We start from the raw sequence: 18,633 nt of genomic DNA, 5'->3' as shown, positions 1-18,633 counted from the left end.
GCTCAGCAGCAAACTGAACAAAGGCTTGCTCTAAAATTACAAAAAGAGCACTAAATGGAAGATGGTACCAGGGTGGAGGAGTAAAAACGTGTTATGGAAAATAATCTGACAACAGTGTTCTGTTTGAGCAGCTGAAGGGGGAAAAGACTATGTATTAGATAGTATTATCCAGAGAATGTTTAAGACAATTTCACTAATTGTCATTTCCCCCCATTCTGTAGGATTCTGTGGCGAGATTGACCAACACAATTGATGGTAAATTACTCACTTTTAAAATTTCTTAATGGAGATTATAGTAACTTCTTAGCACTGGTAATTACTCCAGGCAGTGATTCATAAGCAAAGTGATTGCTGCCTAGCAACTTAATTTTTTTCTTGGTTTTCATAAAAAAAGCTATCAACAGCAGAAAAAAAAAACCTCCACTTCCAATTTTAAGCATGAAATTGATGAGACCTAAAGTTTGAGCCGTTGCCAGAAAATTGAAATTTAATGTGAGTTAATGGCTGGAACTAAAACTTATGCATTGACCAGTGGCTAGTTGGGGGCTGATGGGAATTGTGGTCCAAGAGAGTATTCATACAAGAAGGTGAAATTCAAAACACACCTTTTTATTTATGAAACAACAACAAAAACAAACCCATGATTTATTCTGTCAGCCATAAGCATGGAATGCATTTTTCAGTGGACTTAATGGAAGTCTCACATAGACAAGAGACAACTTTTTCATTGTAATTTCTACACTGTATTGTGCTTGTTGTGAGGAAGCCTCTCCACCAACAGAACTTGCATTAGCCTGAAGAGAGTGAGCCAGAGATGAATACTACATGAAAGAGACATTTATTTCAGTGGAGTTTACTCCCATGTAATTTTGGTCTCTGGGAGGGCAGAGGAAAGCCTGGTGCTCCCTCTGTCTGATTCTCAGCATCTGCAGTTGTCAGGGGGAAGCAACATGGAGAGCACATGATGGAGGGGAGCATCTATTCTGCAAAATGGATTAAATTAAGAAGCTTGTTTTGAGCAAAGAGTTGTCACATCAGGTGAAGTTTAGATGCTCTTTTCATACACTTCAAATTTGTACTGAATGCCATTCTCTTCTTGAATATCAGCAGGGACACCTGGAAAACTATGTAGAGAGAAAGCATTGCTTGTAGTTTGATAAAAAGAATAATTACATATTTGACTAGGCTGAAAGAAACATGAAGAGATTATTTTGTCCTTCACATATTGTTGGTTCCAATATTTCTTTTCAGGTTTTGCATTAGCATAAATTAACTTGGGAAATATTTTGTTATGCCACTAATAGTAAAGCTTCAGATGAAAATGAGCGATTACTGTTCATAAAATACTTACCTAGGTATAAGCCTGTATTTTTCTAAATCAATTTCTGGAAAGAATGTATCACTTTCAAAGTAATGCAGGATTCTTGTCACAAACAATCGTTGATGAACTGGCTTGTCCATTGCTGCCTTGAAAAACCAGATAAAATAAATGAATATGTTTTATATAATCAGCAGAATGAATCCTCTCTGAAAGCAAGACATGAATGAACATAGCCTTTTCCTGGGCTCCTGCACTCCACCTACTTTCCACCTGAACACTCAGGAAGAGAAGTTTGATATATTTTCCTTCTGCTTTGATTATCCATAGCTTGTTGTGCCTTCTAAACCTGACAGACCGTAGTTAATCTTAATTATGGTTAGTTTCAAATAAGCCATGTTTACAACATGGTTTCTGAAGTTGGCTTGTTAAACTTAACCATAGTTAAGATTAATCACAATTCCAGATAAGACAATAAACAGTGGTTAACCTAAAGTTGATGCAAAAGCTTCTAAATTCCTCCTCTCAGACATCTTGAGAGGAGAAGGGAGGACTGAGAGTGTGGGAGGAGGTTAGGTTATGCCAAACCATAGTTTAGAGTGACACCTGAACACCGCCATGCACAACTGTATTAATTTAGCCTGGAATGTGGCAGCCATTTGATTTTTTTTTAAAAAAAGGACATATAGAGAGAAGCAATCAGTTTTGAAATATTGTGTGTTCTGATAAGGGTAGCCTCTTTCTTTAATTTACAGATACAGGAAACCGCTCCCAGGCCTGCTTATGAAAAGTACACAACCAGCTACAGCTATATGGTTACCAACATAAAGATTTCAAATTCTCTTTCCACTTTTCTCCCACAGAACACTTAATCTTCTAAAGATGATTCACTTAACATTGAGTTGGTAACTGTTGCTTTGACAAATGTCTGTTCATGCAGATCTAATCCAACAATTTAAGTCAGCAGTTGCTGAGGCCACAAATTTATAAAGCAACTGGTTTAGTTTGAATACTTTCAGGTAAAAAGGAGAACACATCCATGAGATAGAATTCTTTTGGCATTTAATGACCAAGAAAGGCCAATTTTTTATTTCATTTCCTTATAAGGAGTGCACAGGAATAAAATTATACTATCCATTGATTGTAATCCTCTCTGTCCCCATTGCCTGCTACCAACTTTTGCAATGTATCCACCACTAAGACCAAATCAGTACAAAGGCATGATCAAAACCAGAAACAGATTTTAAAGTACTTGGGGCTACATCATTGATGGGGAATCTTTGGGCCAGGGGCCTCCAGGCTTCTCCAACTGGCCTTCAAAACTCTCACCAGGACACACCCTTCCCTGGCCCTGTTTCACAGCCCATGAGTTTTTGCCAGGCTACAATGTGCCCTTGAATTCTGATAATGATTTTTGGTTGTCTGGGTGGAAGGTACAAAAGTTATGAGTGAGTTTTTCAAATTTACAAAGGTAAATTTCACATTAGTTTACTTGGCTCACTTTTATGTCTTCCCCCACCCACCTCGGGCATATGTACTTCTATTTCTGTGTAAATTCTGCAACAAAAAGTCCACCATTTTGGGTGAGGAGAAATTTCTTGCGAATTAAGAAGTGAAGTTGCTGCCACATGTGGAAAGTAACTTCCAAACTGCATTGTATCCTGCTAAAAAAAGGTTCATATGGAATCTAATACTAGTGTTTGCTTTAGAATCCTCTGTGTACATACTGCAGAGTTTTCAGAGAGGATTCATTCTGCTGATTATATAAAACAAATTTCAAAGAAAAGGAAATACTAAGAAACCACTAAGGATTAGCTCTTGAATTAATCCTTCCATTCTTGCAGTGCCAAATCTTCCCTTGCTAAGCACTTGCAGCTTAACAAAATGAGGGGAGAAAGAGAAAACCCCACAGTGAATCCCACATACTTACATCTACTGACACAGGACAGTGGGCACCGTTCAGCTACTAATCTCACACAGTTCTAATCTCACACAGAAGGAAAAAGATTCCACTGCATCTGATAAATGTTGTTGGTTTTTTAAAGTCACATTGTCAGTTGGCATCAACTCTAATATAGTTGAGACGTTGCTACATTTCTTTCAACCAAGTCCCCACCCCCACACCTCTTATTCAGAGCAGAAGTTCAAATCCTCCCACTTCAATCTTAGCAAGCACTTCTAAAAAGGCACTTAAAATACAGAAGACTGGGATTTAAGTGACTTATGACTCCATCAATGAGTCATGCTCTAACCTTTCTTCCACCCGTCCCCCTTTTTATAATTTTCCAAGGAGATGTCAAATCAGCATGTTTCTTTAATATGAATAGGAGTTGATTGCTAATTTTGGATAAACAATTTCACATTTGTTTTCTATATTAGAACTGTGTATTATTTTAAAGGCCTGAACATCTCCTGCATGGCACTGCTTCCAGAAAGTGACAGATCATGTACTACAGTCCTGATGTGGCTGCACTGCCACCATTTGTGATGTTTCCATGATACTAGAACCATTCTGCCCTCAGTGTTCATGCAGCAGCCTGCATCATCAGCACTAATGAACTGGCAATTGCTTGCAAGCATAGTGTAGATTTAGCACACTCAATTAAGCAGAGCAGTACTGTATAAAGGTAAAGGACCCTTGGACGGTTAAGCCCAGTCAAAGGCAACTATGAGGTTGCGGCACTCATCTCGCTTTTCAGGCTGAGGGAGCCGGCTTTTGTCCAGAGACAGCTTTCTGAGTCATGTGGCCAGCATAACTAAACCACTTCTGGTGCAATGGAACACCATGACGGAAACAAAAGTGCAAGGAAACGCCATTTACCTTGCTGCTGCAGCAGTACCTATTTATCTACTTGCACTGGCATGCTTTTGAACTGCTAGGTTGGCAGGAGCTGAGACCCAAAAGAGCCTGCTATGCCTGCTAATTTCATTCAGTTTTGTCAAAAAGAAAAGCTATAGCCATTTGTTGTTTTCTCCATGATAAGCACTGTTTGTTGTTTGTTGTTGTTTTCTCCATGATAAGCACTGTTTTTCCCAAACTGGGATTTGGATTCAGATCAGAGGTGAACTTGGCAGGCTCTGAAGCAGTCTGAACCAAATCTGTATGTTTCCAAGCACCAAACTGGGGTCTAAGCCAAATCTTGTGGTTACTACACACCTCTACCAATGGCCCTCAAAGCAACTAGTCTCTAAAATAAAAGTTAAACAAAAATGCAAACTAACAATTCAATAAATGATTATCATAACTTCATTTCAAAACATGCTTACTATAGTAAAATAAACCCCAATGAACACAGTCTTACTTTTGAGTAAGCATGCATAAGTTTGTACTGTATGGAAATTTTCGTATAGCTGAAGAGACCCTAGAACAGCCTTTTTTTCAACAATTGGCTTAAAAAACAGGTAATGATGAAGCATGGTGGACCTCTTTAGAAAAGGCATCCCAAAGTCAAGGTGCTATGACCTTCTCATATACCCACCAGCTGAGCTTCTGTTGGTAGGGGTGACATAGAGCATAGCCTTTTATGTTAACGTGAACGCAGAAGTGGAGTGCATGCAATAAAACAATCTTCTAAAGGCAGACTCAGGGTGGTACTCAACTACATTTTGCTCAGAGTAGACCTATTGAATTAAGTGGACCTAACTTACTCATGTTAATTAATTTCAAAGGTCTTCATCACACAAACCCTCTCAAGTAAACCCGAGTAAATAGGAATGTTCCAGTCTCAGAGTGACTGGCAAACAAGAAGTGAAGGGTGCGCTTCCTCCTGCTTTCTTCCCTCTTGCTTGCCTAGTTCCAAGGGTTTGTCTACTTCCCCAATGTAGATTCACTTACTGTCCTAGCACAATGTGTGCGTGTGCATGCACCAGCATCACAACATCTTAAACAAACTTTTTAATGAATCCTTTTAGGGGGGAAAAGGACTTATTAAACTATTGCAATAACCCTCAAGAGTGAGGTATGGGCTGTTAGGGTCAAGGACATACCAGACTTCTTCCCTGTATTTTTCTCTCTCTCTCACACACACACACGTATTGGTAATTTTTTAGCCTTCAGAAAAAAGGAAAAACATCCAAGTATTGGTCTACCAAATTACCCAGGAATAATATATAAAGCTAATTCCCCCAGAGTTCCGGTACGTGGTATTACTGATAAGTACTTGGCATTTATTTTATTAAAAAATTATTATTAAAATGATTTCATAAATGAAATCATACAAAACATATTGGACTACCTATATTTAGATCTTTGCTGTTTTGTACAGCATACTATGTCGTACTCTCACTCCCCCAACATTCTGGCTCTGGGCATCTATTCAATGTGAAGCTTACAGAGTAGCATTTTTAGCAAATCAGTGAGTATGCTGACTGCTTTTGTTGGGAAGTACTCTATTAAAGAGACAGTTTATCTTTTAAACAGATATTTGCTACAGTAATAAAGCGCAAATAAATGGTTCTTAATTAATGCAAGGAAAGTAATTGGAAAAAGCTGAAAGCCATGCTAAATACAACAGAATAAAATATGTTCTTTTAAACACTCTGACATTAAATATGGAGCAAAGTATTTTATGAGAGTGTACAGCAAAGGGCTTTCATTTTCCATTGTTCAGTGACTGATAAGCTTAACATCCCCTCCTGTCCTTTTGCCAAATGAGTAATTCTTTACACAATGCTTTAATCAAAAACCATTCAGGTGACACTGTCCATTCGTGTATAAAACAGCCTCAACTAGCACATTGTTTGCCACTGAAAACTGTTTATGAATCATGGCTCAGAAAATATATTTAAATCTACCAAACAACAGGCACATTTAACTCAGTGCCATTTGCTTGTCTGTATAAAATCTGTAGTGGCTATATAAAATTTATCAGTGAGGTGGATTACAGTTGTTACCAGAATAAACAGAAAGTGAGCCCTGCTAGTGCAGCACCCTGTTTTCACAGTAGCCAACCAGATGCCTGTGGGAAGCCTGCAAGCACATGAGGGCGAGAGCACATTCCCAACTCAGTTACAACAGGTAGCACACAGATATCATATTACAATCATGGTCTATAACTCTGATCTTGCAAGTTTGCACTACTAGTATTGACTCTACCATGTTCTTAGTCCATACACCAGTAGACTGTCGTATATGAAACTTCATGCTACACTGTACCAGTTCCTCTCTAAGGGGCAAACTATGTGTGATCCTCAGTGTATCACGAAGAATTACAGTATCACTAAGAATTATCTTTGGGTAACGTAATCTTCGGGTTGCGAACGCGGCAAACCCGGAAGTGGGTTTGCCGCTCGTGCGTGCGCAGAAGCGATCCTCCGGTTACGAAATTTTCGGGATACGGCCGGGCCTCCAGAACGGATCCCGTTCGTAACCAGAGATACCACTGTACATCAATATGTTTCAACAAACAACACAGTTCCCAGTTTTATTAGGACCACGGTATCCAAGGAGGGGAGGTTTATTTCCCTGCACAGTCCTGACAAAAATAGCAACTCCAAAGCATTGCTATTAGCTTCAGAAAAAGGCTCCCATCAACAGTAATGAGAACAACCTTCCCCCTGCTCAGATTAATATTGAGTGTGTATTTCAGAAGGATTGCTGGAAAATAGAAAGGGTTAAACCTCTTTTCATGTTGCAGTGCAATGAAAATCGAACTCCCATGCCTGTTGTTGTTGTTTTTTAATGCACTTTGAGGGGCCTTCTAATGACATACTTAGCATCACATGAATAGTTTGGCCCTATGTGGTCTGTTTGAAGGAACAGTACAAGCAGCAGGAAAGAGGAAAGACTAGGATAAATCATATTCAGCATTGAGGACCCAGCATTTGTTTTCCCCCCTGTAGGTATGAAATAGAAGCACTTATGAAAATCTTTAGCTAGTGCTCTTCTTTGATACTGCCATTTTGTTGAGTAAAATAGAAGAATTAAGACATGCAGAATGAATAGCACTTTGTATTATCCGCATTATCACACCTCCTGTGATGTAGCTGTAATGCCAAGTTTTGTTCCAAAGAGTTCATTATGCCCCAGGCAACACTCTTGGAACCCATAAGGTAAAGGTAAAGGGACCCCTGACCATTAGGTCCAGTCGTGTCCGACTCTGGGGTTGCAGCACTCATCTCACTTTATTGGTCGAGGGAGCCGGTGTACAGCTTCCGGGTCATGTGGCCAGCATGACTAAGCCGCTTCTGGCAAACCAGAGCAGCACACAGAAACGCTGTTTACCTTCCCGCCAGAGGGTGCCTATTTATCTACTTGCACTTTGATGTGCTTTTGAACTGCTAGGTTGGCAGGACCAGGAACCGAGCAACGGGAGCTCACCCCGTCACGGGGATTTGAACCGCCAACCTTCTAATCGACAAGTCCTAGGCTCTGTGGTTTAACCCACAGCGCCACCCATGTCCCCATTTGGAACCCATACAGAAAGTTTTATGACAATATTCAACACATGAGAAAGGAATGTGTTTGGAAGAGGATCCAAACATTGTCAGAAAGCTATGTACAATGGGCAAGAGTCAATGTTAGTCATCCTCAGAGAAGACCCATCGAAATCAGCAGACTTACGTTTGATATCACCCTACGTGCCTTCTTAATTAAAGGTATTTCTGTACAATCACCATGTAGCTGTGTTAAATGTATGTAATTCACTATGTGTGTGTGCTCACCCTGCTGGGGCACCCTGCTCCCACTAGCCCTTTATAGCTTTCCCTTCCCACCCTAGACAACTATGACCTTGCTCTTCACGTTCCCATGCCCCTGCATGTACACAACCCCACCATCCTGTAACCTCCTGCATCTTCCTCCTCACCCACATGTTGCAACTATGAAGCACCCTTTTCACTTTCTGCCCAGTTATGTGCAGAAACCCCGCATATACCCAGGGGTTACGTTTCGAGGCAGCACATGCCTCAGTGAAAACATGTATATTTGAAACACCACTGAGAATGTCTGAAAACACTAGGTTCTGCCCCACCCTGTCCCTTTTGGTGACATAAAGGAACATATTTATTATTAATCACAATTCTAACCCCATCATTCTTCCAAGGGGTTTGAGACAGGCATTCTCCTGCTGCTTCAGAGTGCTTCCACAGGTATGTGGAAATTTCAACTCCTCAATCCAAGTCCAACAGTATGATACTTGTAATGGATTTTCGTACATACCCTAGAAGTAAAATGATATTCTGAACTGACTAGGATAAAGTAGCAATTTTAATGTATATACTTTCATCCCAAACTTGTATGGCCAGAGTTCTTTGGATTGGGTGAGGCTACAAATTAAACCAAACCACAGAGCCTAGGGCTTGGCGATCAGGTCAGTGGTTCGAACCCCCATGACGGGGTGAGTTCCCGTTGCTTGGTCCCTGCTGCCAACCTAGCAGTTCAAAAGCACATTGAAGTGCAAGTAGATAAATAGGTACCACTCCGGCAGGAAGGTAAATGGCATTTCTGTGCGCTGCTTTGGTTCGCCAGAAGCAGCTTAGTCATGCTGGCCACATGACCCGGAAGCTGTACGCTGGCTCCCTCGGCCAAGTAAAGCGAGATGAGCATCACAACCCCAGAGTCGTCCACAACTGGACCTAACAGTGAGGGGTCCCTTTAGCCTTTAATTGGTAAAGTTCTATACCCCACTGTCCCCAACACTGGCTTTGCCTAATGATATGGTGCAAAAGCTGTTACATTAAAACATGTAACACAGCAATGTCAAAAACAAGGCTTTCAAAAGCAAATTCATGCAACTAATGGATTACATAAAATAAAATGATTCATTTCAATTACCAGCAGATATTCAGTACCCATAGATAATTTTCTACCCACACACCTGTTCATAAAATAATAGTCTTTTAGAAACTCTTATCATTCAGCATACTACATCTCTGATAAATGCACTAAAACACTCTGAGTTTTTATTGGTGTTCATGTTAATTTAGTCCATCTCATTAAAACCATAATGTCAGCTCAAAAATAAAGCTGTCTCTAGAACCACTTTACTTTTTCCTTGCAGGCTATCAGGAAATGGCTTTATTACTAGAACTTGAAGTTATAGACAGAATTTACATAAAAATGTTACATTGACTAGTAGAGTAGCATACTTTCTTGGGCAAGACAGCCTGTGGCTATGAAGTTAACCCACCACACGAACAACAGAACGAAGGGAACAATAATAAAAAACAAACAATTAATGCCTGAGAGTTGCAACGCTGAATAGCACTGCTCTCTTTTAAGTAACAGGAAGTGAAGCAGAAGGCATAAAACTTAACTAGGTTAGATATGAAGAATATAAATTATTAACTGAAGTATACATTTTTGGAACACTACAAAAGCAGCTTTGTGAAGCATGCATTTTGACTGTTCAGTTCTCAATTGGCGTTTTCTTCTAAATGGAAGATAAACATTATACTCCAGTAGGAGGCAGGTTATTTTAAAATGTATTTCAGGTTCTCAGAATTCTTCAAGTCAGTTCACAACATCCATTGAAAATGAATGTTATACAATAAACAAACTAAAATGCATAATAATAAAACACTAAATGTCCATATTAGAAGGTTACAGAGGCCAAAAGCACAAAAAAAGCTTCACTATAGTAACCAGGATAACATATGTATATATTTTATATAAAAAATATCAGTAGAAACTGGGAAGGTAAAAAATGTGGTGAAAATGTGCACCCTTCTTTTTAACAATTCACAAAGGATTGTACTTGTTTAGGCTGCATTTATTTTAATGTGGCTTGCTGGAAAATCCCATCTAAGGACCATTAAAATAAATAAGCAAAAACTGTATTGTTTCTTGGTGGATTGCACCTAGCTACTTCCTTCCCACTGGTGTGAGGCGGGGAGGGAGTGACTGTGCACCCCAGGCGGGAAGTCGGGTAGGAGATTATATTTATCTGAATTCTGAGGCTGTGTGAGTTTTTATCTTGCACTGCTGTACAATGTGACTGGCTGGCATTTTGTACCAGCCACTATGGATGGGTAAGTACTATTGGTTGAACAGTATGTATTTTTTTTAGATTTATACTTGATTATTAACATATTGTAGTAAATTTCTGTTTAGTATATCACTTTGCAATTCTTTTGAACAGAATTAATAATTTTCTAAAATAAATGTGACTTGTTAAAGGAAAAGTACAGCTACATTTGGAGAAAAGCCCACTATGGAAACTGTTTTAAATGTGTCGTCTACTTCAATGATTTGAAAATTGTCAGGATGTGAAAAGGCCATGCTAAAAGTAGGTATTGTCCATCTTTGATTATTATATTACATTATTTTAGAATATTAATCTTGCGTTTGACCCATACCTTATAAACTGAAGTGCCTCCAACTATCCAAATCATGTCTATTTTACTTGCCAACTCTGGTGATTCCAGAAGATCTAATGCCTGATCTAGACTTTTGGCCAGGTAATGGGCTCCTTCAGGAATTTTCCTAGAACAAACAAATGTCACTGCTTAATATTTAAGCACATTCCCCCCTCCCCCCTTTATAAAACCATCCCTTGATCATTAGATTTTGTGGCTGATACAGTGGTACCTTGGGTTAAGTACTTAATTCATTCCGGAGGTCCGTACTTAACCTGAAACTGTTCTTAACCTGAAGCAGCACTTTAGCTAATGGTGCCTCCTGCTGCTGCTGCACCACCGGAGCACGATTTCTGTTCTCATCCTGAAGCAAAGTTCTTAACCTGAAGCACTATTTATGGGTTAGCGGAGTCTGTAACCTGAAGCGTATGTAACCTGAAGCGTATGTAACCCGAGGTACCACTGTATACAATTAGAATTACAGTGTAAAACCACTTCTGTGAGAAGGTAAAACTACATCCTCATAAACTGTTAAGCCTACAGTTTGAACAAGACATTATTCTGTGAACCGCCCTCAGACCCCCCCGGTATAGGGCGGTATATAAATTCAATAAATAAATAATACAGGAAATTAAAATAAATTATTAGCTGTACTACAGATAGTTCGCTTTTGTTGTCCTTGAGATATTTCTACAATTTTAGAAATCAGGCGATATGCTACAGTTCACATACATACATACATACATGCATATATCCATCCTTGAGTATTCCTATCACATTTTCGTAAGCATGCACGTGATCTTTCTCAGCATAATATCTATTATGTTACAGTTGAACACCACAGGCAGCTACAAAAATAGTCATGTCTATAGATATATGCATGTTTCATATGTGTGTGCATGTATGCATCCAAGTATAAAAATGATAATATTGCAATAATCTCAGCTGTGAACTGCAAGCATTTATCTCTACTATGTTTCTGCTTCATTGACCATGGTGTAGTGGTTAGTGTTGGAGTAGGACTAGGGAGATCCAGGTTCAAGTCCCCACTGAGCTATCAAGCTCACTGGGTGACCCTGGAACAGTCACTATCCTTCAGTCTAACTGACTTCATAGGGTTGCTGTCAGGGCAAAAATGGGGGAGAACTATTTCTAATCACCCTGAGCTCTGTGGAGGAAATGTGGGATCTAAAATAGAAACTATATTTGGGACAAATTGGAAATTTGGAGCCAAAATACTAGTAACCATGCAGGAATTAAAAGATTCAGAACAGAAAATGTGTCCTGACATGGCTCCCAGGTTTTAAAGAGCACATAGAAAAGTTAACACTTTCTACAGGATAGGCATTTTTAGCACTGAACAGGGGATTAGTTTTAAAAGGTACTATTGCTAACACCAAGCTGCGGGGGGCAGTGGAGGACAGGAGTGCCTGGCGTTCTCTGGTCCATGGGGTCACGAAGAGTCGGACACGACTAAACGACTAAACAACAACAACAACATTGCTAACACAGAAACTTTTAAAACTAATCCCACTGAGCCAGTTAAATTCAGTAAATGATTTTATATCCTCTTCCAATTTTTCAAAAAAAATGGGTACTTACACCAGTTCCTTGCTGAGTACTATATTAATTCTGCCTTTTAAAGGGCGATTCTTCTCAGGAATAGAGAACCAAGTCCTTTTACCCATTATCACTACATTTTGTTTTCCTGTAAAATATAAAGAACATACTTGATGTTATTATCTAGTGACATCTAGTGGTGGTGGTATGTCCATGCAACCTCTATTTAAGCAGCAGCACCACAATATTCGACTTAATACCAGTTGAATTCATAGAATCATAGAATTGTAGAGTTGGAAGGGTCATCTAGTCCAACCCCCTGCAGTGCAGGAATATGCAGGTGGCCTGTATGGGGATCAAACCTGCGACGTTGGTATTATCAGCACCATGCTCAAATCAACTGATTTAACAGAGACAATTTAAACCTTTTATTTTTACTATTAATATGCTTTGAATTAATAACATTTAAGTCAATGGACCTAGGTTACAAGAAGAGTTATGGAAGAAAAAAGACAACATATTTAATTCCAGATTTTAACAGGCAAATAATTCAAGAGTTAGTCTCAGTTTAGTCCTTGTAGAACCCAGCAAGAGGATTGGGACAAAATTAGAGTTAGTGGGCTCTGCCTGTCATTGGCTCTGGAACCATGTACTGCTGGTCTTCCTACCTTTCACCCTACCAGTCATCACAGATTTGCAATATAAAAACAACAACACTAAAATTGTAAGGGTTGTTTTATGGCTCCACCAAGAGATGTGTGTGCAAAATGAACACTCTAACTTGCCAAAGAAATGTGCTATTATTAAATCACTTGTTTAGGATGCAGACTTAGTCTACAATCTTCCATGGAAGGTTTGTGCCACCAACCTCAACTGAACCAGGACTGCAGTCATATAGCACTGCTAGTGATGTTAAATTCTTGAGAATAATCTTTTGGAGAATAATCTCGATTAATGAGGTGTGAACATTTAAAGCAGCTGTGTAGACGACACAGAATTTACAATTTGTGGAGAATATTCTCACATCACTAAGCACTGCCATACACTAAGACACACGACACCTCTCTTCCTCAGCAACATGTAGACTTATGGCATGATAACTAGCATTAGGATCTCGAACCTCATTTGTTTAAAATTTTGAAATATGCTAAGATTTGAAGGTCCTTTCACCAGAATAAAAAATTAATCTGGACCAAAGTCACTCATTTCCCAAAGTGCCGTATTTTTCACTCTATAAGACGCACCAGACCACAAGACGCACCTAGTTTTTGGAGGAAGAAAACAAGGAAAAAAATATGCTGCAGTGAAAGCAGCAATCCCTCTTGCTGTTCTGTCTTCTGGGATAGCTGCGCAGCCTGCATTCGCTCCATAAGACGCACACACATTTCCCCTTACTTTTTAGGAGGGAAAAAGTGAGTCTTATAGAGCAAAAAATACGGTATATAGATGAGAGCTCGTGGTTGAAACAAACAAAACAAGACCCATGGAAAGTTAACTAACATTACCTTCTTGTGTAGGTGTCACTGTCATTTTCTGAAAATACTTAAACTCATTCCTGTTCAAAAACAAATGAACAATGTTGTAATCATGTCATCCTTGCAATAGTTATCTTTATTCCTGACCTCAAGATTTCAGCATCTCTTTTGTTAAACGCTAACTTTGTAGCTCATACAACTGTGGATTGGCTTGATTTCACACACCCCTATTTGGGTTATTTGTTTATTTATTTGTGCATGCCGTTGAGCCACCATTACTGTTTCTATAAGGCATTGGGATCAAGATTCCCTGATAAACGGTGAGAATGAATGTGATGGGAGTGCGTAAGGAAAGAAATTTCCATAGTAAGCCTAAAATTGCTCACTAAAGCAAAATTTGTACCAATCCAGACTTACAGGTATTACGTGATGCCAATGCTTGTTTTTATCCCCATCTATTTTTAATGAAGTTGGGTTGTATACTCAGCCGGTTGCCACTTATGTTTTATGCTTTATTTTTGATGGGTTGCTGGCCTGGTTCAGAGCTGGTTCTATGCTGCTGCTTTAGTTTTTTTAATTACCGTATTTTTCGCCCTATAGGACACACTTTTCCCCCTCCAAAAATGAAGGGGAAATCTGTGTGCGTCCTATGGGGCGAATACAGGCTTTCGCTGAAGCTTGGAGAGCGAGAGGGGTTGGTGTGCACCAACCCCTCTCGCTCTCCAGGCTTCAGGAAGCTATCAGCAAGCCTGAAGCAGAGCATCCCTCGCGCCGGGCAGACATCCGCAGCGTGGGGGGGCTCCCCACGCTGCGGATAGCAGCCTGCCGCCCAGCGCGCGGGGCGCCCTGAAGCAGAATTTTTTCCTTTATTTCCCCCCCAAAAAACTAGGTGCGTCCTATGGGACAGAGCGTCCTATGGGGCAAAAAATACAGTATATATTGTTAGGCGTTTGGTATGTTTTATATTTTTCACACTGATTTTTATAGCATTTCCACCGGCAGCCTTGGAAAGTGTTTTCTGTCCTGAAGGGTGCCATAAAAATATCCGGGGGTGGGAGGGAGGAGAGGCTGAATAAGTATGTAAAAGGTATGTATAAATAAACGATTACAATTACTGCCCCTTTGACTAGCATAATATAGTTTCAGAAAAGACACCAACTCCCAGCCTGCTTTGCTCGTCCTCAGCACAATCAACCGTCTTGTAAAGGCAGCAGTGCATGCTGGGATTTGTATTCCGTTTAAAAGCGCGGGATAAAACATAAGCGAGCAAGCATTTTTACCTGAGCGGGGGCCAAGGAAGAGCCCCATTCTTCCCGATGCCCATGTTCAGGGATACAGCAGCAATGGAATTTAATGAGAGAACCATAATGCCTCCCGTGCCTGTGCTGAATCTGCCTCCGGTATTGAAGCTGTTAGACTTTGGAATTAAACAGCCCACGAGTCCAACGAAGGGGCGGGGTGGTGAAGCTCTGCGCCCCTTACGCATGCGTAAGGCGGTCACACCCCCTCCCACAAGGCTCCGCGACTCAAATAAAACAACGGCCTTTCCCCCCCACCCCTTCCGTGACGAAATCCAACGGTTTCCGCCCCCTCGTATAATCTCCACAATAGGCTTTTTTGGCGCGGGGGAGGGGCGGGGCCGAGGAACGGCGCGAGGCCGGTCGCGTGGCTCTCCGAACGGCTGCTGAGGGGCAACTGCCCAGTCTCGAGGCCGGGATGCCGCGGGGGCGAAGCAGGCCCGGCCCAAGCGGCGGGGCCCGCGGGCAGCCGGTGCTAAGCAAGTTCTTCCAGGCGGCGGGATCCCTCCGGGCAACCGCTTCCTCTTCGGCTGCTGCCGCCGCCGCCGCTGAAGAGGAGAGAAGCGAGGGCTGTATGGCGGCTGCAGGAGTTGCTCCGCACACGGTGCGAGCCTTGACTGTGGTGGGAAGCGGGTGGCGGCGTTTGGGTGCCTGAGCCTGACTTGACGTAAAACCTCCTCAAAGCACGTTTCTTTTCTCCGGCTGCTCCGTCCCCGCCTACTAATCTTTCAATCCTATTTCGCGGCGCAGGAAAAAGCGACCCCTTCTTCGCCCCCCGCGACGTCCCTACAGGCAGCCGCAGTTCGAGCAGGGGCCTCTTCAGTACTTCCAAAACTAGGGTTCCCTCTCAGCCTTGTTCTTTGAGCAGGGCTTGGTTCTCGAGGGTGCTCTGCATTCGTGCCCTTGGGTGCTCTGACGAGCCAAACGCGAGGATAGACTTGTAGGCTGAGGCAGCTTGAGTTGCTCAGAGGGCAGCTAGAAGAAATTCACCGAATGTATTGAAAACAGTTGCTCGTTTTCTTCGACAACCTGATAAAGGTCGAGTTTGATGCATTTGTACGCCCCCCTATATAAAATAGCTGCTGGTGGTGTTCTTATTACTTTGTATCCCCTCAGCTCTGTGCGCTGTCTGTATGGGGGAGCCGGCGCTGGTTGGGAGCATGCAGTGAAATTTATTAGTTGACAGCAAACGGATTAAACAAACTCAACAGTTGCATTGAATACTTTTAGCCACAATTGTTAAAAGAAACCTCCAGGTTCAGAGGCAGTATGCTACCGAATAAAGGTAAAGGTAAAGGTACCCCTGCCCGTACGGGCCAGTCTTGACAGACTCTGGGGTTGTGCGCCCATCTCACTTAAGAGGCCAGGGGCCAGCGCTGTCCGGAGACACTTCCGGGTCACGTGGCCAGCGTGACATCGCTGCTCTGGCGAGCCAGAGCCGCACACGGAAACGCCGTTTACCTTCCCGCTGGTAAGCGGTCCCTATTTCTCTACTTGCACCCGGAGGTGCTTTCGAACTGCTAGGTTGGCAGGCGCTGGGACCGAGCAGCGGGAGCGCACCCCGCCGCAGGGATTCGAACCGCTGACCTTTCGATCGGCAAGTCCTAGGCGCTGAGGCTTTAACCCACAGCGCCACCTGTGTCCCATGCTACTGAATACCAGGGAGCAAAAGATGGAGTGTGCCTTCAAGCCCTGTTTGTGGTCTTGGCAGAAACAGCTAGTTGACCACTGCTAAATGTAACTTTGATCTGATCAATCAGGGCTGTTATGTTCTATTAAGGAACTCATACAGGAAGAAATACTTTTTTTCTGGTAGCTAATAAGTTATGTGTATTAAGCTGTGTATATGTGTGATTGGACAAATGAACTTGATAGTGCACCAGGGATTTGAACCCAGCTGTTTTGTTCTGATGCAAAACAGGGAGTGTAGGTTTACATCACACTTTTTAGCCCTGTGACTGTTAAGTCTGGATTACCCAATGTGCCCTGTTGATAGAATCATAGAATTGTAGAGTCGGAAGGGACCCAGAGGGTCATCTAGTCCAACCCCCTGAAATGCAGGAATCTCAGCTAAAGCATCCATGGTAGATGGCCATCTAACCTGTGCATAAAAAACTCCAAGGAAGGAGAGTGTGGAGTGGCTACCCTCCAGTGCAGGAGAAAATGCAGTGCAGGCTACCCTCTAGTGCAGCTTGCTCTATCTTCCATGTGACAGCCCTTTAGATATTTGAATATGGCTATCATATAACCTTTCAGCCTCCTCTTTTCCAGGCTAAACATACCCAACTCCCTCAACTATCCCTCATAAGGCTTGGTTTCCGTACCTTTGATTATCTTGGTCACCTGCCTCTGCACATGTTCCAGCTTGTCAGTGTTCTTAAACTGTGGTGCCCAGAACTGGACACCACAGTATTCCAGGTGTGGTCTGACCAAGGCAGAATAGAACAGTATTACTTCTCTTGATTGGAATCAGTAGTATGTTGCTGCACCACAATTCCAATCATCCCTGATCATTAACCCTGCTGGTTGAGGTTGATGTGAGCTGTATTTCAAGATAATCCAGAGGTCACCACATTGGCTATCTTGGGTTTATGTGATTTTGGCACATCAGGTCTCTTATTTGTATCCAGTCTCAGAGGGTTCTTGAGAATGAATACAAATGAGAAAAACTGCAAACATAAGCATATTTTCTTGTTGAATTAAGTGAGGTTTAAATTAAAGTAAATGTGTTTTTAAGATAGGAATGACAAATTGCAACACATTTTGCAAATATAAAATGCTGTAGGAATTATTGTTATATGAGCCTTGTGGAATTTGAAGACATTTTTATTTCTTCAGGCCTGTGAAAGGGGATTGATATATTTAGGCACTGTAGTCTTTATAGTTGTCATTTTAATTATTGTATTTTGCGCATGATTTTATTTAATTTCATTTTCTTATGGCATCTTGGGCATTCTTTGAGGAGGAACAGCAAGATATATTTTGATAAAACCAATAAAAGTGTAGCTTCAGTTTACTGCTATCTGTCAGGAAGACTGCAGATGTTACTGTTCATTTAGTACATTCCTGTGGTGAGAGGCAGTAAATGTGAGTTTAAGGCTCACTCCTAATCACACTCTGGATAGACTGTCCCATTCTAAAATTTTATTGCTTTTTAGTGGTATGGTAAAATTAGTTTGGATTTTCATACTGTATCATTGATTTCTGTCATTTTATATGACAACAAAAGATAAAAATCTAATGATTAACATATTTTAGTTGGTAAATAAATACTGGGGCACACATTGCACTCCAAAGTTAAATGTGTAGGGTATAATGGATTGTGTGGTTACTGCATAGAAACTTAGCTAACTTTTCATTTCGCCTTATGGTCTTAACAGAGAGATTTTATTACTACAGTTTATATCTCCTTTTTTCCAAGATGCTCAAGAACCCTCTTTTATTCTTACAGCAACCCTGTGAGGTAGGTTAGGCTGATAAACTAATGAGCTTCATTGCTGGGTATGGATTTGAACCTTGGTCTCTCGGGTCCTAATCCAGTACTAACCGTTGCACCACCCTGTCTCTCATAACTGTGCCCAGGCTTTATTATTATTATTAAAGATTTTCTTGATTTACAAAAGTGTGTGCAATGTCTCTCATATATCCCCCCCCCCATGTAACATTTTTACAAGTCAGTTTCATT

General features: G+C 41.2%; 2 protein-coding genes across 2 annotated transcripts in view; one reads left to right on the top strand and one right to left on the bottom strand.

The window, feature by feature from the left end:
- Window positions 1-588: 588 nt before the first annotated feature.
- Window positions 589-15,210, bottom strand: DHFR (dihydrofolate reductase). The gene is made up of 6 exons (XM_079995841.1): window positions 14,931-15,210; window positions 13,681-13,730; window positions 12,218-12,323; window positions 10,616-10,742; window positions 1,352-1,467; window positions 589-1,124 (listed from the first exon to the last, which is right to left on the bottom strand). Exons 1-6 carry the CDS (start codon window positions 15,134-15,136, stop codon window positions 1,046-1,048), a joined length of 684 nt encoding a protein of 227 aa, XP_079851967.1. The 5' UTR covers window positions 15,137-15,210; the 3' UTR covers window positions 589-1,045.
- A 35-nt stretch (window positions 15,211-15,245) lies between these two features.
- MSH3 (mutS homolog 3) overlaps window positions 15,246-18,633 on the top strand; it is a 52,338-nt gene continuing 48,950 nt past the window's right edge. The window contains exons 1-2 of the mRNA XM_079995345.1: window positions 15,246-15,552; window positions 18,370-18,411. Of these exons, the coding sequence (XP_079851471.1) occupies window positions 15,367-15,552; window positions 18,370-18,411 (228 nt within the window). The 5' untranslated portion in view covers window positions 15,246-15,366. The remainder of the gene's footprint in view (window positions 15,553-18,369; window positions 18,412-18,633) is intronic.

The sequence above is a fragment of the Podarcis cretensis genome (assembly GCF_951804945.1).
Source record: "Podarcis cretensis genome assembly, chromosome: 11".
NCBI lineage: Eukaryota > Metazoa > Chordata > Lepidosauria > Squamata > Lacertidae > Podarcis > Podarcis cretensis.
This window is presented reverse-complemented; position numbering and strand designations above follow the sequence as displayed.

Coding starts and splice junctions, on each gene's coding strand:
- DHFR (XM_079995841.1), bottom strand. CDS start 15,136: ATGCGTAAGGGGCGCAGAGCTTCACCACCCCGCCCCTTCGTTGGACTC. Junction 13,731..14,930: donor CTTCCTTGGCCCCCGCTCAG/GTAAAAATGCTT, acceptor GTTTTTGAACAG/GAATGAGTTTAAGTATTTTC. Junction 10,743..12,217: donor GTACTCAGCAAGGAACTGGT/GTAAGTACCCAT, acceptor TGTTTGTTCTAG/GAAAATTCCTGAAGGAGCCC.